We start from the raw sequence: 13,042 nt of genomic DNA, 5'->3' as shown, positions 1-13,042 counted from the left end.
ATAAACATTCTATTTTCATCTTTTTCTTTTCTAACAAGCTGTGCTTATGTCCCCATTTTCATTTGTACTACTTTTTATGTCTTTTTTTTTTTTTTTTCCCCCTTGGTAATTCTCTCTAGAGGATTTCCCATTTGGGGATCTTTTCAAAACCCAGTATTTCAATTTTGGTCAATTATCCATCTTTTTCCTGATTGCTTTTAAGGAGTTTTTTGTCTTTCCTGATCTACAGCTTCACCACAGTCTCATTAGGCTTGGATTCATTTCTAAATTTATCCTGCTGGGAACTTGCAGTGTTCTCAGTTTTTGTGACTTTCTTCCGTTTGGGGTAATTATCAGCTTGACCTCTGTGAATATACCTTCCTCATCATTCCCTGGATAATCTTCTGAAACTCCTGCTAGGCGCATTTCAGAATCTTTTGATTTACCTTCCATGCTTCTTAACCACCCTTTCAGATTTTGTATCACATTATGTTTTTGTTTAATTTTTTAACTGAAGTATAATTGATTTGCAATCAATTTTGTTAGTTTCAGGTGTATAGCAAAGTGATTCACTGATACATATATATGTGTATGTATCTACTATATCTGCATTCTTTTTTCAATTCTTTTCATTGTTATGTTATTTTTTAATTCCTTTGTAATATCTTCAGTAATGTTGTCTGTGTTCTGTATAGAATGTGTTCTTTCTATTGAGTTTTAAATATTAATTTTTTATTTTCAAATAATTCTTTTTCATGCCTATCTTTTCTTTTCTTCCTTTGTTTAAAATTTCTTGTTCTGAGGAACATCACATTTCTCTTTCAGGATTGCAAATACTCTTTATTTTAAAGTCTTTGAACACTTTTCTGTTTTTTGTTTGGAGAGAATTCATGTACTGATTATCAGTTTTGTTGTCTTTCTTATCATTAAACTTATGTGGAGTTCTGGAGAGTGTGGATTGCCTGCTTCCCTTGGCCTCTCTGTGCCACTCAGTGTGAGTTGGGCAGTGGCTTCTGCTCTGCAACTCAAGACTTCCAGTACAGAGCCAGGTCTGGCAGCTTGGATGCCTTCCCTGGGGGCCAGCATGCAGCTTGGGTCGTGAGGCTGCGTTCATGCGCTCCTGGCCCTGTGGGTACATGCTTTCCATGAGCTATAGTCACCCTTAGCAGCTTTGTTCAGCCTCTTTTTCATGGTGGTAGAGCTTAACCAAGGTTCTTCTCTCAAGCGGGAAACCTGTCTTTGTCTCTGCCTCACATAGGGTCTAATTTTCTCCTGACTTCTTTCTTTTTCTCCAGGTCTAGTAGAACTTTGGGTTCATTCCTGTTCATCATCTTTCATTTCTGTTGCCTTTCTAATCTTGTAATTGTGAGGTTTCCAGCTCATCACTTGGGCTAGAAATGTCTGGATCTGACCTATTAACCAGAGTCAGGTTGGCTTCCCCTTCACGCAGTGACATTTAGTTTGTGCATCCTGCTGCGTCAGTGGCATCGTGTCTCACAAAGGTTCCTTGTGTGGCCACGACCTCTTCTTCAGAAACGATGGTCCCTTTTGAGCTAAATTTTCAGGGATTCCCTTTCTTGTGACCTATGATTCAAATGTTTGACATGAAAACAGCACATCTAGTGGGCTAACTGAGGGAGCTATTATCTGATATTTACTGAGTTTGTAGCCCTTGGGAACCATTTTGCTACACTGAACCTTTATTTTTTAATCTGGAACTTTTAGGACCATTATTTATGAAAACATGATAAAAGTAGTAAGTGTTAGTTGCTCAGTCATGTCTTACCCTTTGTGACCCCACAGACCATAGCCCATCAGGCTCCTCTGGCCATGGAATTCTCCAGGCAAAAATACTGGAGTGGGTAGCCATTCCATTCTCCAGGGGATCTTCCTGACCCAGGGTTCAAACCCAGGGTCTCCTGCATTGCATTGCAGGCAGACTGTTTTCTGTCTGAGCCACCAGGTAAGCCCAGGTGGCATATAAGTAGTAAAGTGCCATGGAAATGTTTATCTAAAGTCTCATGGAGAATGAAAACATTGGAGACATATTCAACCAAATATCCAGTCTGTGACAGCTGAGTGTTGCTTCAGGAAGACACCCTTTCATTTATTCAACATTTAAGGAGCAGCTTCAGTATGATAGGCACTCACCTAGGCACAGTGAGCTGAGCTGATGTGGCCAAGTAGGGTTAGATCTCACCTATGCTTCAATTTTCTTCTAATAATGAGAGGTTGCTGCTGCTGCTGCTAAGTCGCTTCAGTCGTGTCCGACTCTGTGCGACCCCATAGATGGCAGCCCACCAGGCTCCCCCGTCCCTGGGATTCTCCAGGCAAGAACACAGGAGTGGCTTGCCATTTCCTTCTCCAATGCATGAAAGTAAAAAGTGAAGGTGAAGTCGCGCAGTCGTGTCCGACTCTTCACGACCCCATGGATGGCAGCCTACCAGGCTCCTCCATCCATGGGATTTTCCAGGCAAGAGTACTGGAGTGGGGTGCCATTGCCTTCTCTGAATGAGAGGTTAGATTTGTCCAAATACACCACTGTGATGTTAATAATAGACCGAAACAGACTTTGAGCAAAATGAGGAAGCTTCAGTACAGACTAAAAGCTCTTAGTCACTTTGACACAGCTGCTCTTTACACTGGTATTTTCTTGGTTTAAGTGACGACATACTGAGATGACTGGGACAAATCAACAGATTTGATACTTAAAAACCTTTATTTTCACAGAAACTATTTGGCAAGTCCTGACTTTGTATTTATAGGTAGTAAGTACAGAAATACAACTTCCTCTTCTGCCTATAATTAGTTTTGAGTATTGGTCTATCCTTATGCTCCCCAATTGGACTCTATTCTCTTGTAAGAGATAAACCTCTTTAAGAAAGAAAAAAGGGCTTATATGCCAGATCCCTGCTGGTTCTGTACTTCCTGGTTTCCTGACTCTGACCTTCACATGACCTCAGGTTTATAAGAGCTATAAATTCAGGTAGCCCAGCAGTCTTAGAGCCAGGTAGACTATGTTATAGTATAGAAAGGACAAGGAATTAACTGAGTGAGGTATTTTATGTCTTTGATTTATTGATTACATATTATACTGACAGGCATAAGGAATGCTGCTATATGTTACTGTTATCAAGGCTGAGAAAGTCCTGCCCAGTGATTGTTCATTCCCTGAACAGCCAGAGTCCCCCTTAAACATTTAATGGCATTCTTGTAATATTTTCTTTTCCTTTAGTCTTCCTCTTCCAAATGTACTTTTCCCCTACTCTCCCATTTTAGCCTTCGTCTACCCCTTCCAGACTGATCTGTACAAAGGACCATTTGTTTCTTCTTAGGCTGCCTTTCCTTCCTGATAAATGTCCACAGGCAAATCTGAGTGGTGGGGTACCTAAATCTGGGGGCTTGCTGTGGACCTGAAGTGGCAAAGAAGGGGTGGAGTGAAAAGCAGAGAGAAGGGAGAAGGAGCCTTTTGCCTCGTCAGGTGCCTTCTCCTTTGTTGACGTTCGACTCCCATCCGCAGCCTGGCTGTGGGCTAGGCCAGGCCTCATGTGCAGTCGTGACCATTACAGCAGCCCCTTCATCCCTCCCTGGGCCACTGTTCTCATGCACGGAGCAGCCAAGGAAGGAAGCAGTTAAGAAGTCAAGAACTGTTAAGAAATGTTCTAAGTTTAGCCCTCCAAGGATATCTTTTAGAGCTGGTCAGCTTCCCTTGGCGAGGGAGGGAGGAGAGAGGAGGGTTCAGGATGGGGAACACATGTATACCTGTGGCGGATTCATTTTGATGTATGGCAAAACCAATACAATATTGTAAAGTTAAAAAATAAAATAAAATTAAATTAAATTAAAAAAAAAAAAAGAAAAGAAATAGATATCCAGCAGAAAAAATAATGTTAGTGACCCAGGCTTATAGAATGATGGTGGTATTTTTTTTTAATCGAAATACAGTTGATTTACAATATTGTGTTAGTTTTGGATGTACAGCAAAGTGATCCAGTTATATATACATATATTTTTCAGATTTCTTTCTATTACATGTTACTATAAGCTACTGAATGTAGTTCTCTGTGGTGTACGATAAATTCTTGTTGTTCATCTATTTTATGTATAATAGTGTGTATGTCTTAATCCTATACTCCTAATTTATCCCTCTCCTGCCCCATTTCCCCTTTGATAAGCATGTTTGTTTTCTGTCTGTGAATCTGTTTCTGTTTTATAAATAAGCTTATTGGTATCATTTTTTTTAGGTTCCACATATAAGTGATATCATACAGTATTTGTCTTTCTCTTTCTGACTTGCTTTTTGCTTAGTGTGAAAATCTCTAGGCCCATCCATGTTGCTGCAAATGCCATTATTTCATTCTTTTTCATAGCTGAGTAATATTTCATTGTATATATGTACCACATCTTGTGTCCGTTCAAAATGATCATGGCATTTTTGAACATTTACTAAGCTGTATCCACCATTCCACCCATTTTCATCTACTAATGCTTATAATCCTCATGAAAATCCAAGGGTTTAGGTTCTGTTGTCCTCATGTTATAAATGAGAGAAGCCTAGAGTTTAAAGTCTTGCTGAATCAGCTAGTAAATGGACACAAACCCAAGCAATCTGCTTTTCCAATAATTTAAAATAAAAAAACGTAAATGTCATTGTTTCTATTTTCTGTCATCTCTATTGAAACAATGTTATTGTTTCAATTCGTTGGTGCTACTAGACTATTTCTTGAGAAATTGGTGTTCCCTATATTCCCCTATTATACAGAAAAAAAAAATCTTTCAAATGAATGAGAGGGATTGTTGGTGCTAGAAAGAAATGAAAAAAAATGAATTGACAAATCTGAGCCCCTGAAAGTACATTGCTGTCTTCTCTGGGGTTTCCTAATAATTAGCACTTTTTTTCTTCTTTCTCAGCAAACCTTAAAGAAGAAATGGGTGGAGTTCAGATCTCTGCAGTTACAGGAACAGCGCCTGCTTCATGGTAAATGTGATTTCCGGTTCAGAAACCACACTTACATTTCATTCTTTCAGTACTGCTGTGTCTAAATTGTTTTAAGATTGTCATCATTACAAGGAAAAAATTTTCTAGCATGGGTCAAAAATAGTCTGTATTCCTTTGGCTTGGCTTTTGGAGTGACCAGTGTATTTGGAGGAGGGGTAAGTCAGATGACGCCCCCTCTTCCACACACATAACACATGCACACGAAAACATGGACACACATGCACGCACACACTCGCAAGAAGCACCTGGGGATTTTAGAAGAGCAATATGAATGGTGGCCTCATTTTCTTATTACTTTGGCAGATGAATTAAATTTCTGAGAATACCTTTGGCTCAGGGGCTGCATAGTTCTGAGAAACTCTTGAAACTGGAAAGGTAGCATGCTTCTTGGGTGGAGCTTGTATTATTTGCTCAAATTGTGTAAGTTAGAATAATGCAGAGGTATTCTCCTTCATGGCCCTCAAACCCAGGAAATGTGAAGGATCTTTAAAACAGTAAATGCATGCTTCTTGCCATTGTATGCATTCTGAGAAGAAGGGTTGAGTTTAAAATTCGTTGACTTGGCACTTGCTGTGTGACTGGTATAACCTGAGGAATGAACTTACATGTGCAAATAATGCACTGAAACTACTAGCTATGTGGGTGTGAAATACAGCTTATATCTTTGTTAGATAAGTCTGACCTAAAGTCTCTATTTATAACCTTACACTATCTGTTTGTTTTAGTGATCATCTGTTTATAGAAAAAAGATATATTTAATTCTTAGTTCGGCACTAATTTATGACAGAAGTTGGTGTTCAAGTTCTTTCTTTTCAGAAAATGAAACATATATGAGTTACTTCTCTATTTGTGTTTACAAAGTAATATTCTTAAAAATAACAGGGTTTTTTTGAGGGATCTAAAATTTGCTAACAAGTCAGAGGCACAAATATATGGCTACTTCCTGGATTTCTGTAGACTACACGGTGTTTGGCATATCTTTGCCTCTACTTGCAGAGGAGCATCCTAAAGGGGAGATGGGGTTTGATCTGATAAGTGTAGGCAGTTTTGTGGTTCTGTGGGCATGGCCTTGTATAGACAAGGTCCTTTGTTCAGGATCAAGGAGATTGGCTCCTCATAAGGCCATTGTCTATATTTTTTGAGAGATTAAAAGAGTTCTTTAGTTTACTTTTTATAGACCTAGAATAAATATCCAGGGCATGAGATTCTACATGCCAAATGCTCTCCAATCAAAAGACATTCATCAACTTGTTGTCAAATGAAATAAAGTAGGTTTTGTTAACAAAAAAGAACGCATTATAACTGGTCACCATAGGGCTGACCCTACTCAACCTTGCAGATCAAATGGAAAAATAAACAAACAGTCTCTTTTAATATTGTCAACCAAGGGCAAAGGAGAGCAGCAGTAGAGACAATCAGCATGAGGTTAAAAAAACACATTTCTGAGTGTGTAATGTCCTATTACTTTTCCTGAAGCAAAGTCACCTTCAAATGATTTTTTTTTTCTGGCTAGCATTACAAATAATCTCCTTTCTTTTAGCAGCATACCAAACAACTCAGATAGTACAGAAGCAAGTGGGATATGAACAGGCTGTTGGTGTGAGATTAAAATTTGACTTTGGAGAGCCCAGATGTAGGTTATAAAAGGTTGATGAAGAAATTCAGCTAAGCAGATAACATTCAATTTTTTCAAATGATTATTTATTTTAGGACAGGGATGTTTTCTGGTACACTACCATTTCAAAGAATATAAGTATTAAAGTATTCTAAGAATAAACTGGGAATATCGAGGCACTAAGATATCCTTTCTGTTCTAAGCATCTTTGAATTCTCTAATAATCAGTCCGTAAGGTGCAGGTTTTATAACTGTGATTTCCATACACTTCAAGTGATGTTATAATAATTTTACAATTATTAAAAAATGCAGTAACTAAAAACTGGAGGAACTAAAATAGAGAAAATCCACAAGAGGGCATTTCTCCAAGTATATTCTTTGGAACCCATTTCTATGATGATTTTAATAAAAAGTGGCAGGGCCACTTTAATGTGAGAAATGATTCTTTTGGAAATTCAAAAGTTGCACTGGAATACTGTTAGATGAGTTGAACTATTCTAATGTGAAGATTTTGTTTCAATTTATTTAATCTAGACCATTTTTTGTGACCATGGAATCCTTTACATGAAACTAATCCATAAACAAGGTTTTCCCAGGTGGCAGAGCGCTAAAGAATCTGCTCACCAGTGCAGGAGATGCAAGAGATGGAGGTTTGGTCCCTGGGTCAGGAAGATTCCTGGAATAGAAATGGCAACCCAGTCTAGTATTCTTGTCTGGAAAACTCCATAGACAGAAGAGCCTGGCAGCCTAGAGTCACAGGGTCACAAAGAGTCAAACAACCAAGTAACTGAGCACCCACAGTCTATGGACAAATAGCTTGAAAAATCATACTCTTAAGCTTATCAAATGATCTCATAGACAGTCACTTATTTGTGCAAGCTTGGTGAAAAGAACTATTTACCCTTACTCTTTCTTGTGCCTTTCAAAGAGAAATTTTGATGTATTTACTTGTAAGGAGTGATGCTTAGATCTATTTCACAGGAGGCTTTCTTTTCTGCACTGTAGGTGATGCGACTAACTGCCCAAGCTTGGAAAATATGGACATAGATGAATTCACACTGCTTGGACCCCTGCCTGGCGCGGCCCTCCGGGACCGGAATCGATTATCCAGTGCCAGCAGCTGTAAGAGCTGGCTGAGCTCCATGACGATAGACAGTGAGGATGGGTACCAGACCGGTGTGTCTGAAGACTCCAGTCGGGACGCCTTCAGCCGCCAGACAAGCACAGATGACGAGTGCTTTGTCCTGAAGGAAGGAGACGATTTTCTGAAGAGGTCTTCTTCGAGGAGGAATCGGAGCATTAGTTCTGCCAGCAGTGGGTCCATGTCTCCTTTGTGTGAGGGTAACTTCTCAGGCATGTATGGGACCCTGCCCAGGAAAAGCAGAAGGGGAAGCGTCCGGAAACAGCTCTTGAAATTCATCCCAGGCCTTCACCACGCTGTGGAAGAGGAAGAGAGTCGCTTTTAATGGGTTGCCCTGCCCTTTCCTATTAGCTTATTTTGTAAATATCTTCAGATTCCTTTAGATCAGCTCCACCCAGTTTAGTGGGAAAGTGCAGATGGATTGCAAAACTGACATCTCATTTCATGGCTGTAGTGAACTTTATTTAAACTTTTGTACTACTATGTATCTTTTGCAATCTTTTTTTAACCAGACCGGTTCAAGTTCTAAGCAGGCAGTAGGAAAATTAAATAATAGTAAATTACAAAATATAACAAATTAACTCAAGTGCCTGCTCATTTTAATGCTGCCTGTGAAAGCAAGGGTAATATTTATTTTCTAGATTAGTCATGTGAAAAGTTGAGAACTTTTTAGAATCAAGTATAAATAAGAATGTGACAGAATGTAATTATTTGGAATACCTTCTGTAGATTAACTGGTGGGTTACAAAACTTATATTTGCTTGAGCTCAGTAGACTATGGGGAGGCTTATTAATAGGCGTTTTGAATGTTTCTGTTCAAATTTATGAAAGATTAGAAGCGAAGATGATCATCAGCCCTTTTTTTAATATCCACAATGATAATAAAGCAGGAAGTAGATTTAATAGGAGGATTTAAGCTTTATAAAATCCATTGAAAGATGTTTTCTAAGATGGGTACTAAAGAAGACTATAATAAGGTCTTTTTTACTGGTGGCCTAAACAAAATGGATGAGGATGTCTTTCTTACCTGATTCAACTTTTGCTCTTCCTAAACATTGATGACGAGTCTGTAACTCTCAAGATCCTACAGCCTTGTGATGTTTTTTGAACAAATATCTAAAGTTTGAAAAATTAGAGTTAGGAAAAAGATTTTCCTCCTGTGGAATTTTTTCACATTACTCCTCACTTTATATTATATATTCTTAGTAGTTATTGCTGCAGCACTCTCTTGTCTATTAGTTATGTTGGTATCACTTTTACTCCTCATCTTTCAATCACATTTTTATTCAATGCCAATTAAAGTTCATGATTTCTCTGTTCTGGCGATACAGCTGCTCATTACCTGTATTCTAGGGTAGATAATCTAGACAATGTAATATACAGTCCCTACTGATTGTCAATGCTGTATGTGCATGTGTGTGTGTGTATGTGTGAGAGATAGATGACTCTGAGTGTAACTGATACACTTAAATAAACTGAATAAAGAGTGACTCATTTTGAGGAAAAAAGAGATGAGGGCAAGGAAGCTTGTAGGGTAAGAAATAAGTGATAAAATAAAATAGGAAAATATTTCTAATGGGACATACTTTCTATTAATTCTTTGAATTCAGGAGGATCCAGTGGGCTCTGCATAAGAATCATTCATGTGAAGAATAGAGCTTTCACAGGAACAACGGCAATCTTGTCTGTCATTTACTGAATGCATAATAGGTGAAAGATGTTGTCCATGTGATCCCAGAAATAAACCTGTAGAGAGACATTAGGCATATAGATAAGGAAGCAGGTATTCAGAGAAGCCCCCATGGTCACTGGGAGGGCTAATATTGGAAGCCAGTTTTTCCCAGCTCTAGCTTACCTGCTTAGTCTCTCTGGATGTTGTTCACCTCTTTGCTGGTTCTGTGTGGTTACCACCACAGGACTACCATTTGCCCCAACCCCAATATTTAAAATGTACAATTGTAGATATTGCATGAATAAGGATATTGTAAATAGGAGAAAAGACCCTATTTGGTAAATAGAAAGGCAAACATATAAGGTGACTCTTCTCAGGTCTACAAGCAAGTTTTCAGATATAAGCACATAACTTATAATAACTACATGGTTAGCAATACATTTATTTTCAACAGGGGCTTGCAAATCAATTGTGATTTGACAGATATTGCTTATTTCTCACCACAGACTAGAATTGTCATGTTAAAGATCTGCTTACATGTGTGTAGCATTATCTGTTTGTCCTCTTTCACCAAGTCCAGGGGCAAAAATACTATATTTATTTTAGGAAAGATGATTTTAAAGTATTCTATGTGAACAATGTTTTAAGAGCTACCGCAGTTCATCTGGAAAAGCAGACAACATGTCATTTGCCTTTCTGTGGTTTTAAGTGTTAAATATAGTATGATACCATCTTACAGTAAACATCAAACCCAAAATGGTAGAGGGAAGAAGCACAGCATGCTGCACTGTCGCCTGCGATAAGAAGCATGAGAGCCGAGTTAGACATGTTCTGGAAAAAAAGTTAAGCATTTTTTAACCAAAGTACAGGAAGGAAGGGTATCGCATGTTTTGTGTGTTCACAAGTTGTAAGAAACCTGTTGTTGAGTGGAAATGTGGGTAAATTTCTCATAGCATAGTTTTTCAACCTGAATCTGACCTCAATGAGGCTTTAGAAGATGTCATTTCTCTAATTTTCTGGTGTGCAATGACCACAGTGACTTACTTTGATATAATTTACTGGGAAAAGAAAAGTGAAGAGTTTTTTTTTAACCCCAAAGTTGTCAAATATGTAATATTGGTGAATTTACTAATTGAAAATTTGTTATGAAAATGCATTTTTCTAATATGGCTTTGATTGATAAATCAAATTTGAATCAAACCTATTAGGAGTCACTCTTGTCATGTGACTATAGGAACACCACCATGTCAAACAGGTTGGAACTATATTTTTTGAAATGATTTTATTTATCATTTCTACTTTTTAATGCTTTTCCATCTTAGTGCATGATACAAACAATACTAAAAATCCTAGTCTGAAGTGAAGATCAAACTTGGAAACAGCTTGTGTATACTAATCATAAAGTATAAGTATTGGTGGATGTATACAGTCTAAGCATAGTATATAACACATAACAACTATACTATACTTTGGATCACAAAATTATTGGTGCTTTATATCCAATTCCTTACACAACTATGGGCAATAAAATAAAATTTTGACACCTTTCTGAAATAAAGAATGCTACTCTTCAATGACAGAACTTTCTGCTATCTCTCTCTGTCTTTACTTACTTTAAATGAAATGGAATTTAAAAAATCTAGAGTGACCTATTAACACCTATCTCTTTGAGGTTCTTAAAATATATTACCTATTTAATTGAGGCTTTGCACTTGTATTAGCTTTCTGTTATTGTTTGACAAATTGCTGCAAACATAGAGGTTTAAAATATAATATCTCAAAAGTTTGTGCATCAGGAGTACGGGCAATGTTTAGCTGGGTCTCCTTGAAACGAAGCAGGACCCTGTGGTCCTTGACCCCAAACCCTGCAACATCCTCTGCCTGCTTTTGTCTGTGGAAAACTTCAGTCAAAGAATAAGTTTAATCAGAGAAATGAAAATGTAGAAACAAAGGAAAACAGTCAAAGAAGATCAAATAATAATAACGTAGTCATTAAACGGAGTTAAGGACCTTTGTTTCCTTCTCAAGGACTACAGATAATATTCTGAACCATATCCCAGGTGCTGTCTTATAAAAAAATAAACTACATGATGACCAGGCTATACCCATGACATAAGCTGCCACAATTATAAGAACTGGCCTCAAAAAATGGGAGGAAACAGACCCTGGAACTGAAAATTAACTGTACCTACAACAACCAACTGTACCTAAAACAATCAATGTCAACAACCAAGTTGACATTGATTAGACCACTGATGACCAATTTGAAGATTACTGTCAAAGATGACTGTGCTGTTTCTGTATATAACCTCATTTCTGTCTCTAAAAGCTCTTGCCCCTCTGGTTGTGTGTGTGGGGGGGCATCTGCCAGTTGTCGGGGGGTACAGCCTTTGGACAGATGTCTGCCCACCACCCCCCTAGTTGCTGAAATCTGAAATAAAGCAAGCTTTCCTTTCTACCAAACTGGCCTGTTTATTGGCTTTTGAACTGTGGGCAGCCAGACTCCACAATCTTTTAACATCCTCAGAGTTTCACAGAGCAGCAATCATGATGTCACCCAGGACTGAGTTCTTATCTACAGGCTTGACTGGGGAAGGATTTCCTATCACAATTCCTCAGGGTTGTTGTCAGAAGCATTCCTTATAGCCATAGGTTTCATGGCAACTTGCTTATCAAAACCCAACAATAGAGAGAAAGAGATACTATAACCATTAGTTGCTCAATCATGTCCAACTCTTTGTGACCCCATGGACTGTAGCCTGCCAGGCTCTTCTGTCTGTCAAATTCTCCAGGCAAGATACTGGAGGGGGTAGCCATTTCCTTCTCCGGAAGATTTTCCCCAACTCAGGGATTGAACCTGAGTCTCCCACATTGCAGGCAGATTCTTTACCATCTGAGCCACCAGGGAAGTGAGACAGAGCCCTAAATAATGCAGTGTAACCAGACTGACATCCCAGTACCTTTGCCATAGAACAGAACATAATCACAAGAGTGATATCTCATCAATTGTGCCATCTATTTGTTAGATACAAGTCACAGGACCCACCCACACTCACAGAGCTGGGCTTACACAAAGGCATGAATAGGAGGAGGGGACTGGGAGCTACCTTAGAAGCTATTCACAACACTATTCAAGGAGTTCACAAATTGATAATTTAAGATACTGAGTCTTCTCTAAACTTCTTTGAGCAAAAGAAAGTGTGAATGTCACCGTTTTTAATTTTTACATAGAGCAATGTTAAGATTAACGACTTTTTTTTTTTTTTTTTTGAGTATAAGATATGGTTTATTTTGAAGAGGGGACAAAGGTTCTTTTTTTTTTTTTTTTCCCTTAGGCATAGACTTTTAAATTTTATTTTATTTTTAAACTTTACATAATTGTATTAGTTTTGCCAAATATCAAAATGAATCCGCCACAGGCATACATGTGTTCCCCATCCTGAACCCTCCTCCCTCCTCCCTCCCCACACCATCCCTCTGGGTCGTCCCAGTGCACCAGCCCCAAGCATCCAGTATCGCGCATCGAACCTGGACTGGCAACTCGTTTCTTACATGATATTCTACATGTTTCAATGTCACTCTCCCAAATCTTCCCACCCTCTCCCTCTCGCACAGAGTCCATAAGACTGTTCTATA

General features: G+C 38.4%; 1 protein-coding gene across 3 annotated transcripts in view; it reads left to right on the top strand.

Annotated features, from left to right (window-relative positions):
- CYTIP (cytohesin 1 interacting protein) overlaps positions 1-11,869 on the top strand; it is an 83,225-nt gene extending 71,356 nt beyond the window's left edge. For all 3 annotated transcript variants that reach the window (XM_086353898.1, XM_086353903.1, XM_086353887.1), the window contains 2 exons: positions 4,891-4,957; positions 7,599-11,869. In XM_086353898.1, coding sequence (XP_086210024.1) covers positions 4,891-4,957; positions 7,599-8,059 — 528 coding nt within the window. In that variant the 3' untranslated portion in view covers positions 8,060-11,869. The remainder of the gene's footprint in view (positions 1-4,890; positions 4,958-7,598) is intronic.
- Positions 11,870-13,042: the final 1,173 nt, after the last annotated feature.

This window comes from Bos grunniens, chromosome 2 (assembly GCF_055505025.1).
Source record: "Bos grunniens cultivar Pamir isolate PY7600 chromosome 2, Bosgru_T2T1.0, whole genome shotgun sequence".
NCBI lineage: Eukaryota > Metazoa > Chordata > Mammalia > Artiodactyla > Bovidae > Bos > Bos grunniens.
The sequence above is the reverse complement of the archived record's forward strand: the minus strand, read 5'-3'. Positions and strand labels throughout refer to the sequence as shown.